The sequence below is a fragment of the Diabrotica virgifera genome, chromosome 10 (assembly GCF_917563875.1).
Source record: "Diabrotica virgifera virgifera chromosome 10, PGI_DIABVI_V3a".
In the NCBI taxonomy this organism is placed as follows: domain Eukaryota; kingdom Metazoa; phylum Arthropoda; class Insecta; order Coleoptera; family Chrysomelidae; genus Diabrotica; species Diabrotica virgifera.
In genome coordinates, this window is record NC_065452.1 from 96,070,220 (window position 1) to 96,092,559 (window position 22,340).

At 33.4% G+C, this 22,340-nt stretch overlaps 2 protein-coding genes and 1 long non-coding RNA gene across 4 annotated transcripts in view; 2 read left to right on the forward strand and 1 right to left on the reverse strand.

Annotated features, from left to right (window-relative positions):
- LOC114333473 (succinate--CoA ligase [GDP-forming] subunit beta, mitochondrial) overlaps positions 1–22,340 on the forward strand; it is an 80,603-nt gene that overhangs the window by 34,456 nt on the left and 23,807 nt on the right. The window contains exon 4 of the mRNA XM_050663293.1: positions 2,633–2,940. Coding sequence (XP_050519250.1) covers positions 2,633–2,940 — 308 coding nt within the window. The remainder of the gene's footprint in view (positions 1–2,632; positions 2,941–22,340) is intronic.
- LOC126893275 (uncharacterized) lies at positions 8,089–13,408 on the forward strand. 2 transcript variants are annotated; one of them, XM_050663292.1, is made up of 3 exons: positions 8,089–8,540; positions 8,604–8,874; positions 9,681–13,408. In XM_050663292.1, the coding sequence occupies exons 1-3, from the start codon at positions 8,357–8,359 to the stop codon at positions 10,603–10,605; spliced, it is 1,380 nt and encodes a 459-aa protein (XP_050519249.1). In that variant the 5' UTR covers positions 8,089–8,356; the 3' UTR covers positions 10,606–13,408. The 2 variants fall into 2 exon arrangements, with proteins under 2 accessions (XP_050519249.1, XP_050519248.1); XM_050663291.1 differs by having other exon boundaries at positions 8,089–8,874.
- On the reverse strand, positions 12,889–15,209 carry LOC126893280 (uncharacterized). Its single transcript, XR_007701114.1, has 2 exons — positions 14,555–15,209; positions 12,889–14,148 (listed from the first exon to the last, which is right to left on the reverse strand). It is a non-coding gene; the product is annotated as an uncharacterized LOC126893280 (long non-coding RNA).

Consider the following 22,340-nt stretch of genomic DNA (forward strand, 5'->3'; position numbering starts at 1 on the left):
ATGATCTTTACATTCTTTGGCGTTGGTTTTTCTTAGGGAATAATCTCTATGCAGATTGTGTAGCCCTTCTATTTGAGACTAAAAGTTGGTTTAATCATATGTCAACGTCTATAAAGGATAACATACAGTTTTGCCATGTTGAAACTAACTTTTTTGTAATTTATTTTGGTAGTCTCTCTCTCTCTCTCTCTCTCTCTCTCTCTCTCTCTCTCTCTCTGCTGCTGTATACATGTAGCACACGTTTTAACATGTAGCATTTTTTGTACTCCAATTATGACGTTAGAAATTTGAAAATACGGCTTATACACATTATGTTAAAATTGACCATATTCGTAATAAGTTGTTTATCTTATTCTTTCCGTATTCGTTAACATACAAATTCACAAGTTTAAAATTATAAATAAAAAAACCAATTTGCTTACACCAAAGCATATATTGGTATCTCTCTCTCCCTCTCTTGTCGTTTTCCCATTACTGAGGATCGTGATTTCTTCCATTATTCCTAACAATGTTTCTCCATTGGTCTCTATCTTCAGCTGCTCTAAGAGCTTCGCAGAATTTTAATTTTTTGAGAATACAAGAGCATTCACCAGTCTCATCTTGATATTAGATCTGTCTTTCGAAACTTTAGTTAGGCGACTCATCGCATTTTTTGCCATACCAATACGTCTCCGAACTTCTGCTTCACAGTTACCATCGTTAGTTATACTAGACCCGAGATAGACAAAGGTGTTTATTATCTGGTATTCCTGTAACATGTTAGTCAGTTGAATAGTGTCGAATCTGTCGACCACCATTATTTTTGTCTTAGCTTTATTGATTTTCAGACCAACTGTATTGCTTTCGTACTCAACTCTTCGCAGGACATCAAACATTTCTTGCTGATTTGCTGCTATAAGTGTAGTGTCATTAGCAAATCTTAAATTGGAGATTTTCCTACCAGCTACTGTTACTCCACCGGCCCATCCTTCTAAAACCATCCTCATGACGTGTTCACCATAAATGTTAAATAAGTCAGGTGACAACACGCATCCTTGTCTAACACCCCTCTCGGTCTTGAATTCGTTTGAGAACTTCTGATCTAATCGTACTGTCGCTATATTGGACTGGTACAGATTATTAATGTCACCAGGTGCATTGGTGCGTCCATTACTATTAAAATTGACCACAGATTTATCCAGCTTACACAATCAAATGCCTTTTGGTAGTCAACGAAGCATATAGTCATATGATAGGGCAGGGGTCACCAATTAGCGGACCGTCATTAAATTCAGAATGTTTGGCAATTTTGAAAATGTTTGGCCATGAAGTGTATATTATGTTTGACTCAACTTATGTGTGCGAAGCCGCTTTATCAAGAACGAACTTTATTAAAAATCTAACAGCTAACTAAACAGCTAATCTAAAAAGCTAACAGATGAATATCTCAACTCCCAATGAGAATCAGTTGCACCAAACTCAATCCAAACTTCAGACAGGTTGTACATAATAAAAAATGTCATTTTTCTCACTGATAATTTAATTTTGTAAATAATGACAAATTTTCTGATTAGGTTTTTTTGTGGATTCCTGTTCAAAAAGTCCCCTTAAACAAATCAGAAGGGGCCCGGGATGCCGGGCAAAACAATCTTTTTATACAAATTCAAAATTACTTTTTAGCCCCGAAAATTGTATTTAAAAAAAAGGTCTCTTGCCATTTTTTTCAAAAGTTGATGGTTTTCGAATTTAAGCGATTTAAAATCTGAAGAATGTGAAAATACCTACGCATTTTCGAGGTTTGAAAACTCATATATAAATTATTCGTTTTCAGGTTGCCAAGTGCCTAGATTGAAGTTTATAAATTCAATTTCAAGATTCTAACGAGTAATCGGGACTTACTTCAATATAGACCGTTGTTTTTTAATTGCTAATTATGCGAGTCCACTCGAATTTTTAGTCGCCGCACATCGCAATTTATGGTGCGTCTCTGTCGCACTTATTATACATATTATACGTACTTATGCAAAAAAATGCCCAACAAATACTTCACATTTATTAAAATTTTATAATTTATTATTAACATATTTTTTCTTAATGATTTATTTATTTATTCGTAATTATTGCCAATGTGCTAATTAAATACTCCAATAAAAACAAACGGTCTGAAATTGAAATAAACCGCGATAACTCATCAGAATCTTGAAATTGAATGTTTAAACTTCAATTTAGGCACTTGACAACCGCAAAAATAATAATGTGCACATGAATTTTCAAGCTTCAAGAATGCTTATTTTTCAGTGTGCAATGCTTTTTCAGTTTATAAATCGCTTAAAACTTGAAATCTATCAAGTTTTGAGAAAAATGACAGAAAATCTTTTTTGTTTAAGATGGCCCAAAAATGCTAAAAACATTTTTTCGGAAGCAAAAAAGGTGATGTTTTGGATTTATTAAAAAACTGTTAAAACAATGTCTGCCTAAAAATTTCGCACTGCACCCTACTGATTTGTTTACCGAATTGGAACAACCAGATAGGTAGTGTTAACTCCGGACCCCGGAAGTGTCATAGGTTTTCGAAACGGACCCTCAGAAAATATAATTGGTGACCCCTGTAATAGGGAATAATAATATGTATATAACAAATATCATTTTTCAGTCGAGATGAAGTACCAAAACTAGCCCATCAAATGATAGGTCACAAATTGATAACCAAGCAAACTCCAAAAGATGGGATAGAAGTAAGCAAAGTTATGATAGCAGACAGTGTAAATATCAAAAGAGAAACTTATGTTTGTATTTTAATGGATAGGCAAAGAAATGGACCAGTGATTATAGCTTCGCCCGCAGGAGGGGTAGACATCGAAGCAGTAGCAGAGAAAACTCCTCATCTTTTAAAAAATCTTCCCATAGACATTTACGAGGGGATTACTGATAAAATGGCAGATGAAATCGCCGACTTTTTAGGTAATTAACATAGATTGTAAGGAAAGACAGCTTCAGATTTAATTCGATTCAGGGGCCACCACGATTAATTGACATGTTTCTTCTTTTTAGAGTCATCAGAGCTGCCTGTGGTTGTAGCCATTACTGATGGCGGTGGCCCATGAATCGAATTAAATCTAAAGCTGTCTTATTTCATTTTACTCATATTTAAGTACTAAGGAAGCAGAATAGTGTTGTATTTTTATCTATATTAGCGGACAGGTGATAAATGCAAATTGTAGGTTCTCCCATGTCCGCCATTTATCGGTATGTTTGCTTTATAAATTTTAAAAAGCTCAGATTATAGATTGTTACCAATTGTAATGATACATCGATACGCCGAGCGCGCATCGACACTTGGAACCGAGCGATTCTCTCAAATCGCGCAGATGCCCCCACTAAGTTCCACCTCTCCGAACCAACACCGGCAGAGGGATATTTAAGAGCACCGCAAGCGACGATCCGACGGTCCTGAACGACCGTTCTGGGCTCCATAACCAGCCAAGCGAAGTGAGCGAGGCAGGCCGACCTGAGTCGCGACGTGCACCGTATTGACGTGATTCGCAAACTTAGGCAGTCCAACTCGAGACGCAAGGTGTACCGAAGTGAGGTAATTTGCGACTCGTAATTCAACGGAGGCAAGCGTAGTGAGCGAGTCCCCGATAAATATATATTTGAATATCGCTGTTAATTTTGTTCTTCTGTTACAGACGCCCATCCGGAGGGGGACTTCGCTGGGACAAAATAGAAAATTGAATTATTATTTTGACTTATTTTGTACATAATTTAGAATTAATAGATTTGCTTTGTTTTCAACCTGTGTTTTACTGAGTCTGTCGTCCTAAAAGAATTACCCGTTACAAATTTGGCGCCCGAGCAAAAGTTAGAATATACGCAAGTAAACGTCGTTACTCGACGCCCGGATAATACCAAAAATGCCGACAGATAAAGACACAGACTCAGTATCAGGTGCCACAACGGGTACGTCATGGATAAATCGTCTTTCCAAAGAGGAATTACAGCAACGCCGAAAGGTGCGAATTGGATTCCAAAAGAACCGTCGACGAGTTAAGGTTAAGACTCAGAACCTTTTATAAGGATCGCGGGGAAGCGACAGGAACAATCCCAAAAATCAATACTTGCAAGGACACACTGACCCAAGAAATTTCATTAATCAGAAACCAATTACAAGACTTAACAATGACAAAACAAATGAGGCAATCAGATTTGCTAAATCAAGTACGGAGGTGGAACACACACTTCGACAAGAAACATTCGGATGCAGTAGACTTCATAGAGAGGATAGACGAATTAAGCCTAGCCTACGAGGTCGATAAGCAAGATCTGCTAAAAGCATTACCAGAATTGTTAGGAGACCACGCATTGTTATGGTACCGAAACAACAACAGAAATTGGGATTCATGGACGGACTTCATCAAAGATTTTAAGAAAGCTTTCTATCCCAGAGAATATTTACTACAGCTAGAAGAGCAGATCAGAAACAGGAAGCAAAGGAAAAACGAACCAGTGGATAGATACATCACGGATATTCAAACATTAATCAGACGAGAGGGATCTTTTTCAAGAAACCAAGAACTCGACAGGATATATAAAAATATGCTGCCAGAATATAAGCTTTATGCTCGCCGCCGGGATTTCGAAAACTTATCAGGATTGCAAGAATTGGCCCAAGAATACGAAACTTTGGAAGACGAAAGGTCCCGAGAAAATCAAAATTTTCACGGAAATTGGAGACGTACAGACCCTACAGAATACGAAGCCAGAAGGACATGCTTCCGATGCAAGATGCCAGGTCACTTCCGTAGGATTTGTAAAAACCCATGGAAAAAGTTTTGTTCGCGATGCGGCAAAGAAGGGGTCTACAGCAGTGACTGCTGTTCCAGACGTCAGGGAAACGAATAACAGACTGGAGAAACAAGGAGTCGTCCCAGTCTGAGGAGCAAGATTAGACTCCGTTCGTTCTAGCCGTTACACAACAAACAAGCAACGACATGTGACTGTTCGCATCACTGAAAATCGGACAAAGTTTCTACAAAGCATTAATTGACACAGGGACCATTAAAAATTACGCCGGAGATAGAATAGCGCAGATATTCAAACACTCCCTACATAGCTATAACGGAAGAACTAGACTAGCAAACGGATCTTCAATGGAGCTTAACCAGAAGTTAACAATTGACTGCGAAATCGATAATTTACAAACAAGACAAACATTTATAGTAATGCCAGGGTTAACGGAAGATGCAATACTAGGAGTGGAATTCCTCAGGTAACATTCGATCGAACTTAAGTTCGATAGGGATACGTCCAAACAGTACGAACTACATCAAGAGGAAACATGTAACACTTTAAAAGACCCCACTCAAAATACAGAGCTAGAAAGGTTCCTAAGAAAAGAACTTAGGGAATTCGAGAAGTTAACAGGTCCCACCAACTTAATAAAGCACGAAATAAAATTGAAGAAAAGGTGCGATCCCGTCAAACAACCGTATAGGCGGCACAATCCCGCAATGTTGCAGATCATCAACCAAGAGGTGGATAAAATGTTGAAAGAAGGAACTATCGAACCCTCCGCAAGTGGTTGGAGTTCACCGATTGTACTAGTTAAAAAAAAGATAACTCGTACAGATTTTGCATTGACTTTATAAAAGTCAACGAACTATCAGAAAAGGACGCGTATCCGTTACCTCGGATATCAGAAATTTTGGATAGACTTAAGGAAGCAAATTTCATCTCAACCCTCGATTTGAAGCAGGGATATCTTCAAATACCCCTGGAAGAAGCAAGCCGCCCAGTGACAGCATTTAGCGTACCCGGAAAAGGTCATTTTCAATTCAGAACTACCCCGTTCGGACTGCACTCCGCCGGAGCAACTTTCCAACGACTGCTAGACAAAGTAATACCGCCCGATGTAGAATTCGCGTTCGCATACCTGGATGATATCGTGGTAATATCGAAGACATTCGAAGAGCATTTATATCATCTACAAGAGGTCTTCCGAAGACTAAAAGAAGCCAGATTCTGCATTCCTACCTAAAAGATAATTCTCTTTCTCTTTTGTTTATCATAGATTGTATTTGTGTAAGATCATATAAGCGATTTAGCTTCTCTGTGACTCGAACTAACTAGGCAATTAACATCTTCTTGATGTGCCCATCCGTGACGAATGTTGGCGATCATCATGACAATATTTGTTTTATCTGCAGCAGCGGAAAAGATGCACAGATGTTCTGTTGAACCAGGTTCTGAAGTTCTTTGAACTTTCTTCTTCCTGGACCTCGCTTTCCAAATATTTTCTCTTGCAGGATGGCTTGTAGGAGGGCATATCTGGATTAATTTCGCATAATGTGTCTGAAGTATTGTGATTCGAGATTTGATGCTGGTCAGTACCTCTCGGTTCTTCTTCATTCTTCCGAGGACCTCCTCATTTGTGAATCGGTTAGTCCACGAGATTCTAAATATTCTCCGATATAACCACATCTCGAATGCTTCCAATTTTTTGCACATATCTTCGTTCAAAGTCCACGATTCAACACCATAAAAAATGACAGAGAAGACGTAGCATCGCAGCATTCTACTTTGTACCAAGAGAGAGTTTGTGGCTTTTGAAGAAGGTTCCATCCGGTTGAAGGTGGATCTAGATTTTTATGGTGCCAAGATAGTTGTGCGTCACTACAATACAGCCTTGCCTCTCTCCACGCATGATTTTCACATATTCGGTGTGTTCATCTCTAAGATTTGCGGTCTGGTTCCAGTAAGTGTTTCTAATTATTTTCAGATTTTGGTTGTTAGTTCCTGCTTATTTTAGTATTTACGTCATCTTGACGTGCTTTCTCGATCAAATGCTTTCTCGTAATGAATCAGACATACCTATACGTCACAATTGACGTCTCTGCATCTCTGGAATAAGACTTGTATGAGAACAAAGCCTCTCTCGTACCAACAGCATTTATGAATCCAAACTCGTTGGGGAAATTTGGCTTAAACACAACTTGTAAATTCTCTTACGGATTATGAACACTTCCAGGAAATGACTCATGAGGATTATCGTAGGGTATTCTTCGCATTTTTTGCATTGGACGTGCATTAAACTGACACTTCAGCTGTTATTGGAGAAATACCAACAGTGTTCTGTTGGTATTTCTCCAGAGTTGTATATGTTATTGAGTATCTTTGTGATTATTGCTATTGATTCGTTGTCCATTGGTTTGAGTAGTTCTGCTTGTATATTATCGGGGTCTGCTACTTTGTCATCCTTTAGCTCAAATTCAAATTCTTTATTTTCTTTCTGACAAACATAGTTTGTATAGAATTAGTCATAAATATACATTGCTAAAAACTAAACACTAAACAAGACATAAAATGAAATGAATTTAAAAGCTAAATGAAATACAGCTAATATCTAAGATTCTGTAAAAAAATTCTTCGACTGTATAAAACACTTTTTCACATAAAAATTGCTTAAGATTCCTCTTAAATGCATTTATTGAACTGGTGGACTTTACAACTGTAAGCAAATGATTAAATACCTGTAGCTCGTATACCCTGGACAATTTAAATTTAATGTTACCTTTTGAAAATTGTATATAGAGTCTATTACAATATCTAGTATTTAAATTATGCATATCACCACTCGTTTTAAACTGATGTAAGTTATTAAAAATATAATCAATGGGAAAATCCCAAAACCAAAACTCAGTTGGTCTGTGCCCATTGAACTGGCAAGTACCTAGCATTTTCGAGCAGGGAACCATGTTGCCCTTTCAGCATGTATTCTATTATATCTAACATCGACTTGTAGTCACCATATTCTATTAAAATAAGATATTTAAACCATATATTATGTGGTTACCACTTTAAATAGTGTGCTAGTTTCAAACTACTCAGCAGAATGCACTGAAGATGTTCTGAATTAGAACGAAAACGTTTTGCAATCCATTTGGATGACTTTTTAGGTAGTTTTTTAATAAACGATTTTATACCAGCATACAAGTTGAAGTGTTTACTTCTGTATGAGTTTATTAAAAATAAATACACATAATTCAAAAATGTATAGACACGTCAATGTTAAAATTTTATATTTTTTTTTAAATATTCTCTACAACTATTGTTTGTTTTTTTACCAAGAGGAGTGATTCAAATTTACCGCGCCGTAATGCTTGTTTCTAATTGGTCCAACGGCAGGCGGGTTTACTCCACTAAATTATGACATTGACATTTCTGAAATTGACACTATTATTTAAAATTCAAAAATTATATCGAGTTTTTGTGTTTTTGCGTTATTCCTATAATTTTTTGATTTTTCGTCTGCATTTATATAAAAAACAGTTCTTTTTAGAACTATTTAGCGTCATATTAGTGTCATTACGATAAAAATATGGATTCAATGCCGAGTACTAGTGGTAATTGCCCTTCTCCACCTAAAAAACGCGGAGTGAATTTGGGTAGACATTTATCATCAAATGAAAAACAATTCATTATAAATATGTACAAACAAATAAAAATTGATGATCCTGGAATGAAAATAACAGCCATGGTAGCAAAAATAAAGCAGGCAACAGGTAAGTTTTTCAGAATACCGATTGTTAAAATCAAAGACTTACTAAGTAATGTTCTAATTTTAGGTGTTGCGAATTCAACGATTTATAGAACCATTAAGGAATATAAGCAAACTGGAACTGTAAGATGTCCTAAAAATATTGGCGGTAGACCTGCTGTACTTTCAAGATATGACGAAAAAGTTAAAACATCTGTACGACAGATAGTACACAGCTTCTTTTTCAAGAACGAAATGCCCACTTTAAATAAAATTTTAAGTGAAGTTAACAACCGCCCAGATCTTCCAAACATGTGTCGTTCAACATTATATAAATTCTTGAAGCAAATAAATTTTAAGTAAGTAAATATGGGTTAGCCACAATTAATAGTAAATAATAAGTGCAACCCAAAAAATATTCATATTATGTCTGGGTTAGGCAATCAATTAGAGGATATTTTTTCCTATGTTGTAGACGCTCTAAATGCAAATTGTTTCATTTGAAAGCTGTATAATTATTTAAACAATCTTTATTTAATTAAATAGTCTTTATTTCATCAAGGAAATATAAACACAGATGACATAATATATTCTTCTGAAGCGAAATCAGAGACGCTAAAACCGATCAGTCCCCGCCCGGTAAAAAAATCAACAAAAATTTTTAATTTGTTTAAACAAAGATTGTCTAAAGAATTAGACAACATTCAAATAAGAATATTTGTATTTATAACGTTAAAAAGGTACACATGTGGTAAGTTTTTCTAAAAAACATTCTACAACATAGGAAAAAATGTGGTTTTATTTTGTTATAAATAAATTAATTTATTATAACAAAACTAAAGCATATTTTGGATTTAATTATGCACTATTTAGGTGGCTCTACTCGAGTTACCTCGGATTAAAAAAAAAATGAAGAAAATTGCTTGATTGTAAGTCGAGAAAATGCATTTTTTTATATATACCGATTTTGAACTTAAGAAGGGTGAATCTAGGTTGAAGAATTGGTGAATTTCATAGATTTTTTTGTATTTTTATACCAAATAATCGCGGAATATCAATTGTTTTTATTATAATAATATACCCATTTTATGAGTGTTTTAAACATGAAAATTTGTATGGAGAAAGATAAAGGTAAGGTCAAAATATACATTTTATTATTTTGTAGGTACTTGAAGAGAAGTCGAAGAAGTCATCTTATCGAACGTGATGATATCATAAGATGGAGACGTCGTTACCTAACTTCTATAAAAGAATACAGAAGTCAAGGTAAACCAATTTATTACCTTGACGAAACATGGGTAAATGAAGGTCACACCAAAGAGAAAGTGTGGGTAGACACCGATATAAAAAACCGTAGACAGGCTTTTATTGAGGGGTTGTCTACTGGTTTGAAAAATCCATCAGGAAAAGGAAAACGCCTCATAGTTTTACATATTGGATCAGAGTTAGGTTTTGTTAATGAAGGACTTTTACTTTTTGAGGGAAGAAAGACAGAAGATTACCATGAAGAAATGAATGCATCTGTTTTCGAAAATTGGTTTAGTAATATCCTGCAAAAATTACCAAAAAACGCTGTTATTGTAATGGATAATGCAGCATACCACAGCAGAAAATTAGAAAAAATTCCGACAACATCATCAAAAAAGAAAGACATGCAGGAATGGTTAAAAATAAAAAATATTCCTTTCAATTTGGAGATGGTTAGGTCAGAATTATTACATCTGATACGATTAAATAAAAATGAGTATAATATGTATGTAACTGATGAGATGGCTAAAGAAAATGGTCAAATTGTACTGCGGTTGCCTCCATATCATTGTGAGTTGAATCCCATTGAGAAAATTTGGGCTCAAGTGAAAAATGAAGTGGCATTAAAAAACACAACATATAAACTGAAAGAAGTAAAAAATCTACTGTTACAAGCTCTGGACAATGTAACTCCAACACATTGGCAAAATTGTGTTAAGCACATCCTGAAAGTAGAGGAAAAAATGTGTAAACTAGATGGTATCATGGATAGTGTCATAGAACCACTAATAATTTCAATTGGCAATGATGACAGTGACACCAGTTCCTCAGAAGATGAATAATTGTATGTTCAATACAATTTATTCATCTTCTCAGGAACTTCGCTTCAATGTAATTTTGATTTATTTGAATTTTAACCACAATTTAAGTTTAAAGTTAAATTTATTTGAGATTTAAATTTTTAAAAACAAATCACATGGTATGATTTTTTTGATGGATATTCTTAAGTTGATTTTATGTTTTCGAATGAACTATCTTTCAATAAAGTCGTCCCAGGAACGCAACTCATAGATAAGTATTGGCAACATCGTTTATTTAAAGTTATTTACTTTAAAATGGATAATATAATGTCTGAACTGAGGCCATGAGAGCCAGAGTGGCCTAACTGATATTTACATTACTTTACATAATCAAAGAAAATGATCAGAAGCTAACAATGTTCGATTGTTTTAGTAATTGTATGTTGACCAAGAATCATTATTGGTCAACATACAATTACTAAAACAGTCGAACATTGTTAGTTTCTTATCATTTTCTTTGAATGTAAATATCAGTTAGGCCACTCTGGCTCTCATGGCCTCAATTGTTAATATAAATGAGTCAGATAAAATTAAATTAGAAGTTTTTTTTACCAAGCACCAAAAACAAAATGTTTTGCATTTTGATAACGACCTGCGAAGTGGAAATCGAAACGTATCGAAATCAAAAATAAATTTAATTGCAAACTAAAATTGTGGCTTTATTCCCACCTAAAATAGTAAATTGCATCAGATGCCACAAAAAAATACTCTCTATCTCTGCTGGCCATTAACTCTCTCCATCCAATTCTGCACTTCTATACCTACCATCCAAATCTGCACTTTTATACCTACCATCCAAATCTGCTTATTACTTTGAACCACATCTTTCATGATATTTCTGGTCTGACTTTCCATATTATTTGTTATTCTTTTTCCACTCCTAACTCCACTAAAAATTCCCTGCAGTACTTTCGTTTTCTAGATGTCATATTTTCATTTCATCTTTCTTATTCATTGTCCAAGTGTAACAAGCATACAATGCCACTGGTCAAGTAACTTTCATTATCCCATTGTTCTGCTTCCTTTTAGTAGTATCTTTTCTATTTATTTTTCATCTTCCACTTTATCAATTATTGTCACTCCCAAATATTTGAATTTGCTATATTCTGTTCTCCTTTGTTTATGATCATCCTTTGAAGTTTTGTTGTTTGGTGCAATGACAATTGGTTTCTAATAAGCATTCGTCAACTACGAAATCTAAGTTCCATAACTTTTCTTCCTCCTTTTTTGCATGCTCTATAATGTACATAGTTTCCAATTTTCTGCAGTGGCTTTCGATATTTTCCTGTAAAATTCTTCTCACATCAACTAAGTTGTATGCATTGTTGTTTCTAGCTACGTCACCCTTTACTTGTGCCCATATTAACTCTTTAGGGTAGTTAAGTTGACAATTATATGAGGATAAACGAAGTACAGTTATTCCGCCATCTTTAGCTTTTTCATCGATTACATATTTTTATACTTTTGTTTGTGTTGTTGAACGCTATTCATGAGTTCTTTTTTAACCATCGTATTATCAAATGTCACCTCTTTTCATTTCAACTAATTAAGTATCTAATGCCTACATAAATCCAAAGTCGGTAGTTTTTCAATTAAACGAGAATGGTTACTAGCATTATCCATTACTATGACAGAATTTTGTGGTATGTTACTAACCATCTGAAAGAAATATTCTTGAAATAGCTCTATTTCCTCATGATAATCTTCAGTGGATCTTGTAGTAAATTTTAATAAACCACCATTTATAAATCCTCTTTCAGATCCAATATGAATAATTATTAGTCTACCTTTTCCAATAGGTGGGTTCAAACCAAACGAATATCCTTCCATAAAATCCTGTCACGAATTGGTAATATTGTTATCAGCCCAACATTTTGAAACAGTTGTATTGTAATGTAATAGTTGTATTCTTGTGTACTTTTCTGCAGGTACCTCAGCGTTGATTAAATTTTATTCTGAGATGAGTACTATCATTATTTTATTACTTATGTTGTTTTTATATATATCCTAAAATACTTAATATGTATCAGACCAAATTTTATAGCTACCATTACTTAACACTTGCAATTATCTAAATTGACGAGCGGTAATATTACTTTTCGAAATTGATGTAAAAGTAATTTTATTACTTCACCTTTCAAATTCCTAAACAGCTTCACTTTTTTTATTTGTTAAGAGGACTATGTCATCTGCATAAATAGTATATTATGTAATGTTGTTTACATGTGTAATTAATTTTATATTGCTTTGTCAAATAAACACTTATTTAAAAGGAGAAAAACTCGTACTCATTTATTTTAACATCAAATATAAAAAATACATGTTGAGAAGTAAACTAAAAAAGAAACTACATATATCTCACATTATACAAGGATTCAATAATGTATTCTCAGAATAAATAAACAAATTCTAGTGGAATATAGATAGAAGAGAAAGACAGATTACTATATAAATTCAAAACATATATAGTGAAAGTACAATAATAGACTAGCAGTAGACAAGTAGATAAAATAAACAATAACAAAGCACTGAAATCAGGCTAAATAGCATCTAACATAGCAATACAAACAGTTCATAGCCAATTAAAGTTACCAGGGCTCGATCAAACAACCAAGATAAGATATTACAAGAAAAACTAAATGTCAATTGCACAAAACCTTAATACATCCAGTATTTACATATGAATCTGAAATCTGGTTACTTACTTAAAGTGAAGACGACCAATTGGTTACTTAGGCAGAAGAATCTTGACACATATACAAAGAAGAAAAAAAAAAAGGGAAATTGAGAAGAAGATATAATTTTGAACTATACTGGACATACCAGAATCTATATACTAACATTCATCAAAATAGGAGCACATAATAAGAGGAAAGATGGAAGAACATGAAATATTTTCCAAAATAAACAAAGAAATATCAGCTGGACATTAACAGGAGGAAGACCAAAGATTACATATAGGCAAGGAACAAATAGGATAAGACATTGAAATTTTAAAAATAAAAAATTGGAAGAACAAAAAATCAAAATCTTCAAATAGATTAGAATGGAGAAGTAAGTATTCCTGAAGGGACCAAAACTCAAACAAAAAGAGTTGTCAAGCCAATGATCATGATATTTGAGAAATAATAGGCAAAAAATCCCAAAGAAAGACGACCCATTAAATATTAAAAAAAAAACATTTAATATATTACAAGTATTCAATAATGTATTCTCATTCTCATGCAAAATATTGTCGATAAAAATGCCTCCTAAAATTTAAACATTGTTCCACATCATTAACATTTCCATTTACCGACAAATCAAGATTTTCTACAAAATCATCATCACCATCATGATTTTCTCTTGCACCCAGATTATAACTTATAAGGTACTGTTGTAGCACATATTGCAAGGTATGTATTTAATTCGGTTTGTAGAACTTTTGAAGACATGGAAACTGTTTTTTCCAGGTTCCAAATAGCTTTTCGGCAACATTTCTTGTTCTTACATGTGCACTATTGTATCTATTTTCTTGATCATTACCTAAAAAGATATACATATATACCTATATATTATACTTACTACAATCACAATAAAGATGCATTAGAAATAAATAAACCAAGAAACATTGAATGTTACGAGGTGCACTCCTAAATAATAATTTACAATTTATATAAGTACATTGTAAATCCCAAATCCTGATTTACAAGGTTTATATATTTTTTGTGTAAATCATGATTAGGGAGTACTCCTCGTAACATTTAAGTGTCTTGGTTTGTTTATTTCTGGTGCATATTTATTGAACAGAATCGCAGAAGTCAATCAGTGATGCAGACTTTCACTAAACACTAAGAAAACAGAATGTATGATGATCTCTAAGAAGGAACAGCAATTTAGACGAATCAGTGTGAACAGTCAACAAATAGAAAGAGTAAATACATACACCTACCTTGGTACGAACGTCAATGAAGATTGGGATCATTCCATAGAAATCAAATGTAGGATAGAGAAAGCAAGATCTACATTTCAAGCAATGGCTAAGTTATTCAAATGTCATGATTTGTCGATACCCATAAAAATCAGGTTACTATGATGTTATATCTTTAGTGTACTGTTGTATGGACTTGAGTTGTGGACTCTCACAGATGGCACCTGCAAGTATATTGAGGCTTTTGAAATGTGGCTTTATCATCGAATCCTGAAGATATCTTATAATAACCACATTACTAATCAGAGTGTTTTGCTGAGAATGCAAAAAGAAAAAGAGCTATTAATCACAATAAAAACAGCCAAAATCGAATACCTCGGTCACATCATGAGGAAAAGTAAAATATATTGACTGCTGCAACTAATCTTTCAAGGATAAGTAGAAGGAAAACGGGGACCAGGAAGGCAAAGGATTTCCTGGCTGAAAAATCTACGTACGTGCTTCAACACAACAACCACAAATCTTTTTAGAGCAGCAGTGTGCAAAGTATAGATTGTCATGATGGTTGTCAACATCCGAAACAGATAGGCACTACAAAAAGAAGAAGCATCTTTATTGTGATTTTAGTATATTTATCTATCAAATAACCTACTATTTATTTAGGCCAATTATCAATAAATACCTGGCTGTAATACTGAAGTAAATAGATAGTATTTGCATGCGTATCTACTATTGCCAATTAATAATCCTGGAATTTCACTCTTTCTCATGATACCTCTTAATGCACTTAGATCAAATATTAAGCCAACATAACTTGACCTTGTTGTTCACCAACAACATTCATAATCTCGCTTCTAGAACATGAAAGAGCTACAATTCATTTATGTAATAAGGGCCTGAATAACAAACGTAAGTCTGTACCTGTAATTTGAAATGGGCAACTTCATAAAAACTGGTTATATTCCTATAAAGTAGCATAAAATCTTTGTTGTTTAAGTTATTGCAGCTGATGAAATTCAATATTGTAAAATTCCATTGGATTTGATATAATTTTATCACATGGCTTTCGTATACTTTCCGGGCGATTTTCTTCTACAATATAAGAAATAAACTCTAAAAATTCTTCAACTTCTTCATACCAATCCAACATTTTTTATTGTAATTTGAAAAACAAAAGAAATATATACCTACATATTGGAAGTACATAAATTGGAAAAAATTATTCAAACAAACCAACAACAAGTTGAGGTTAGAATCAACGTGTTCTTCTTATTTACTCTCTTTCTTGGCTTGCATACTTGTGACAATCGACGTGCGAGGTTCTCCGATTGTGATTACTGAATTACCGTAAAGCCGACATAATCAACGAAAAAAGAAGATGAATTTGGTGACTTTTCTTGGGTGTGATACTGTCTTCTTAGTTTACTCCTCTTGGTAAAAAAATAAACTATAGTTAGTCGGGAGACACCAGTGACACAACGCAGTATGTTCTTTTGTATGACGAAAATACCATTTGCATAACCAGACATACCCAAAAAACATATCCCGTATCTTAGCCTGGACTACACGAGTGCATAATATATCATAATTAGCTGATTTTCCGTCAAAACACATTTTAAATTTCTCATTAGATAGTTAATGGAACTCAACTTCGAAACAACCGCTCCACAATGCAACTTCCAATCAAAACCTTCGTCAATCGTTATTCCCAAAAACTTGACTGACGACACCGTAGCTATTTGTACATACAGTGCGGTGGAATAAGTGTTGCCCCCCCCCCCTCCTATTAACTTGTTTATTTTAAGAATATAAGCAAAACGCTTGGACAGGTCGATTTTTAAACTAACCATAACCTAATCATAACTAACCATAACCTCAACGTTTCGAACTTTACGCGATTCCTCTTCAGGTGACAGGCATAACTTTGATTTTTTTAAATGGGAAAGTACATAATGTGACACCTCATTTAAAAGCTCTTAAAATACTGATTTCAAAAATGTATAATACTTTAATCCTGTTTGAGAGCGTAGGCGCAAAATTTCGGTCGAACTCTTTTTAAACGCATTTATTTTTTTCGAATTCTGAGAAAACTAATAAGTATTTTTGAAAAATTTAAACGCAGAATCAAAGATTATATTATTACCGAGGGCTGACAGTCCCTTAGAATAAACAAAAAGTTTCTTTTGAATGATATATTTAAAATTAAAAATCACACTAAATTTTCTCTTTTTTCACCACTGTGACTTATTAAAATAAACATTATAGGAGTTCTCAGGGATTTTGGACCATCGAGAATACTGTAATATTTCATTCTGCGTTTAAATTTTTCCAAAATATTTATTAGTTTTTTCAGGATTCGAAAAAAATGATTGCATTTAGAAAGAATTCGACCGAAATTTTGCGCCTACGCTCTCAAACAGGATTAAAGTATTATACAGTTTTGAAATCAGTATTTTAGGAGATTTTAAATGAGGTGTCACATGATGTACTTTCCCATTTAAAAAAATCAAAGTTATGCCTGTCACCTGAAGAGGGATCGCGTAAAGTCCGAAACGTTGATGCTATAATATACTATGGTTAGTTTAAAAATCGACCTGTCCGAGCGTTTTGCTTATATTCTTAAAATAAACAAGTTAATAGGGGGGGCAACACTTATTCCACCGCACTGTATGTTGTTAAAAATAAACTGAAAATTTTCCAGGTATTTTTGTTTATTGTGAAAATGTATAACTTGCGTTTTTCCTGCATTAACATTCAACGAGTTATCGCAAAACCAAGAATATAAAGATGAAAGAAAATCATTACATTGATGTTTTAGCATTACGTTGGATTTGTTTGATAGAATAATTGACGTATCATCCGCTTATATAGTGAAATTTACCGCTCTGTCCACTTGTACGATGTCGTTAATGTAGACTACAAAGAGAATTGGTCCTATTATAGATCCTCGGGGAACACCCATGTTTGTAGTAACAAGACTAGATCTACAACTGGTCACACAATTCTCGCTCCGCATCTGTAGGCTCACATATTGTTGTCTATTGTTTAGAAATGACATAATCCACTGTAAAGAATTTCCTGTAATACCTATCCGTTTTAGTTTTTTAAATAATATTTCTAGGTTGACACAGTCAAATGCCCTACTGAGATCACAAAATATTCCAATAGGACATTCGCCTGCATCCATCAAACTGGTTAAATGAGCATATAATACATGGACTGCCGTATTAGTAGATTTATTTTCTTGAAAACCATGTTGATTTATAGTTATGATATTATTGTTTTTTAGAAACCTTTAATCTCTTTAAATATCCATACTCAAATACCTTTGAAAATATGCTGGGAATTGTTATATAGGCCTATAATTGCTAACCAGTTTTGGATCTCCTTTTTTTTGCCTGTCTTTAAGTAATTAGGAAAATCTCCATTGCAAAAAGACAAATTGGTGAGATAAGTTAAAGGATTGATTATAAAAGGTAAAACCTTTTTCACCAAAAATGCAGGGATCTCGTCAAAACCACTAGAAGATTTGTTTTTAAGTTTACTCTGCAGGAGTTCGATCAGTTCCTGCTCAGTAAATGGGTACAACTGAAAGAAATTTTCATTATTTGTAATAATTGACTGACTGTCTTTGTCTACTGTATTACATGGAATTTTCGACACGATATCAATGGGTGCATTTTTAAAAAATGTGTTAAAAGTGCATGCTACCCCTTGGAGATCTATAATTATATTATTGTAATCATACATTAGATAAGTATTAGCATTGTTATTAGCACTTTTTGAAAAATCATTGACAATTTTCCACGGATTTTATTAGGATTATCAGACGAAGTAATGATGTTCTGGTAATAATCTTTTCTTGTTTTGGTCAAAAGTTTTCTGTGTTTTTTCCTTTGTTGTTGATAAAAATCTCTAAGAATTGGTACTGCCCTTGATAATGCGTGTAAATTTCTTAATTCAAAACTCGATTTTCGCACTTCACCATTAATCCATTTATTTTTAGTTGTTTTGATTTTTTTCCTTGTTAATGGAAAGCTATTATTAATATGATACAAAAATATATTTATAAAAGCTTGAAATGCTAGATTAGTGCCTAAGATTCCATAAACACTATTCCAGTTTTCGTTAATGGGGTTAACGATAAAGTAATTTATCGAGTCCTCACCAAATTGCCTTTTTTTATAAAGTATGACAGTTCCGTTTCAAAGTCAAGTTCCACCAAAGCTGTTCTGTCATCTGAACTGTGTTATTGCAGAATGGACTTTTGCTGTAATATTATTGGTCCATCATTTACCGCTTCTTCTAGCTCCAATGTGTTATGTCTTTGGTCTTCAAATAGTTTCTCTAGGTATTTTTTACGTTCTTATTTTACTCTATTTGCCCAAGATGATGTTTCAGTCAGAATCAGTTAGATTTCCTTTCTGTCTCTGTTTTAGTCCACCTGTGAGTTATTTACTTTCCTATTTATATTGTGACTATCGTGCTTTGGCTGTAGAGTCTCAATTTCTTCGCATCTTTCCATTGCTTCTTTTTCTTTCGCTTCTCTGATGTTCCTTATTGATATATTTGTCTGGGTCATTTTTGGCTATTCTTCTTGCGTCCATTGGTTTCAGAATCTCGTCTGTCATCCATGATTTTTTTTTGATTAATTTATCTGCCTTTAAGTGTTTATCTTTTACATTTTGGACTATTTCTTTAATCAAAAAACCATAAAATCCTTTATAAAAGGTATATTTGTTAAAATCCCTATACAGGGCTCCATCGCAGAACAGAACTAGTTTTCAATCGGTTGACCGATCATCATCAGTGTTTACATGAATCGTAACATGCTAACCACCAAAGTAAAAAATATTTGGGTAAAAATCTTTTACAATTAATCCGGCATAGGAACATAGAACTTTACGTCTGTTTTATAGACTACAATAAAGCGTTTGATAAAGTAAAACATGATCGACTCATGGAAATCCTAAAAAATAAAAACCTAGATGAAAGAGATTTAAGACTAATAACACACCTCTATTACAATCAGCGAGCAATAGTAAAAATTGAAAAAGAAACATCTGAAGAAATAGAAATAAAGAGAGGAGTCAGACAAGGCTGCATACTATCACCTCTATTATTTAACGCTTATTCTGAAGAGGTAATGCAAAAAACTCTGGAAGATGAATCAGTCGGCATAAGAGTAAATGGAGTCTTTGTTAAGAACATCAGATATGCAGATGATACAGTAATAATAGCCGATAGTTTCAAGACCTGCAAAGACTCATGAGTAAAATAGTAAGGTGTAGTAGGGAGTACGGACTCTCTCTCAATATCATAAAGACGAAGTTTATGAAAATTAGTAAAAACAACCATAATACTAACGAAATCTTGATAGTAGAGGGCCAACAGATCGAAAGAGTAAAAAAGTACACTTACCTAGGAACACTTATAACAGAAAATAATGACTACACTGCAGAAATAAAAGTCAGAATCGAAAAAGCACGTTCTAATTTTATAAAAATGAAAAAGGTCCTATGTAGCAAAGACTTAACATTGGCTCTTAAAGTACGCCTAACAAAATGTTACGTCTACAGTGTTCTATACTATGGATTGGAATCATGGACGTTAAATGTAGAGACAATGGGACGACTTAACGCCTTTGAAATGTGGACCTATAGAAGAATTATGAGGGTTTCCTGGGTAGATAGAGTTACAAACAATGAAGTACTGAGAAGAATAGGTAAAGAGAAGGAAGTTGAACTTACAATTAAAGAAAAGAAGCTACAGTATCTCGGACATGTGATGCGGGGCGAGAAGTATGGCATCCTACGACTCATAATGCAGGGAAAGATAGATGGCAGAAGAAGCATCGGAAGAAGACGAATTTCATGGTTGAAGAACCTGAGAGAATGGTTTGGATGCAGCTCAAAACAACTATTTAGAGCTACTGCCTCAAAAATTAAAATAGCTATGATGATTGCCAACCTCCGTAGCGGAGATGACACCTGAAGAAGAAGGAACATAGAAATAAAATGTGAACTTAAACATGGATTTTAAAATATCCAATGTTTCATTCTCTAGGTACCATTGAGCTCGAATCTGACTTGTTCACATCATGACTGTATGGTAGCAAGTGATTCACCATTTCTTTAATCGGTTTGTACGTTTATTATTCGTTCGATTCGTCGCTAATTGCAGTCACTTTTTCCTTTAATTAAGCTTGGATCCCATTTTCGTATTAAGGTCTAAGGAATACGGCACATGGAGAATCAGAAGAAATGACGAGATTAATGAATTGAATGAAGTGCACGATATTGTAAGATTTGTTAAAAGTGAGAGACTGCCATGGCTAAGACGTGTCCAAAGACAAGAAGATACAAAATCAATAAAGAAAATATTACAATGGAAGACGACAAAAAGAAGACCCAGAATAAGATGGTTGGATGACGTAAAAGACGACCTGAAAACTATGATTGTAAGACGATGGAGGAGGGCACAAGAAATGTTTGTATGGAAGGACATTGTTATTGTATTAGCCTATCGGGCTACCATAGCCCGATAGGCTAACACCCATCTAGGGTTATGATGTCAAAAGAAGAAGATCCTCTCCTAACAAAATTTCACTCAAGTTTATATTACCAACTCCGCAACATTCAATACTATTGAGTAATATAGGTTGCAGATAAATATCTGTATTTATTTATTTTGCTCAACAGGCCATGTAGGCCCTGGGCGTGAAATACACAATTACATTTTTTTACTATATACAATATACAATATTAATTTGTCTATTAAAATACATTATACAGTATGTCCCTGTAAGTTGTATCCATGTGGAAAAATTTTTTATTATTAAGTTTACCAAAAAACTTATTCTTCATAAAAAGCTCTGCATGGTCCAAAACCTAAGATTCAACCATCAGATATCAATTTTATGAATATTATACGAGGTGTGTTAAAAAATATGAATTCGCTCAAGAGTAAAGTAGCTTTATTTTTCACAATATTGAAAATTGTTATTAACAAAAGTTGTTTGGAATCAAGAACTATATTCTAGTATGCAACTATTTACATTCTTCTAATTAAAAAAGTTTTAAATTTTTTTCTTAAATTATTATGGATAACCAACATTATAGTCAGTTATTTAAATTAAAATAAGTCTTTTATTAGTAATTTTACGAAAATAGTTACTCTTTATAAAGTGTTCTTCATTGTCTCAAACCTAAAACATAACAACATATCAAATTTTATCAATTTTATAGGAGGTATGTCAAAAAATACGAATTTCGGTCAATAGTAAAATACCTTTATTTTTCACAATATCAAAAATTATTATTATGAAAAGCTGTTAAGAATTAAAAATGTTTTAATATTATGTAATTACATCCTTCTAATTGAAATATTCTGAACTATAAAGGTACTTTACTTTTGATCTAAATTTATCTTTTTGACATAACTCGTATAAAATTGATAAAAATTGATATAAGATGGTTGTATTTTAGGTTTTAGACCATGCAGAACTTTTTATTAAGAATCACTTTTTTTCGTAAAATTAATAATAAAAGAGTTATCAGAATTGATATAACTGAAAATAATGCCGGTTTTCCATAATTTTTCAAAATTTTTTTTTTCAATTAGAAGGGTGAAATTGCGTATTAGAAGATAGTTCTTAATTCCAAACAACTTTTCATATTAGCAATTTTCAATATTGTGAAAAATAAAGCTAGTTTACTCTTGAGCTAAATTCATATTTTTTGACACTCCTCGTATAATATTCATAAAATTTGATATCTGATAGTTGAATCTTAGGTTTTGGACCATG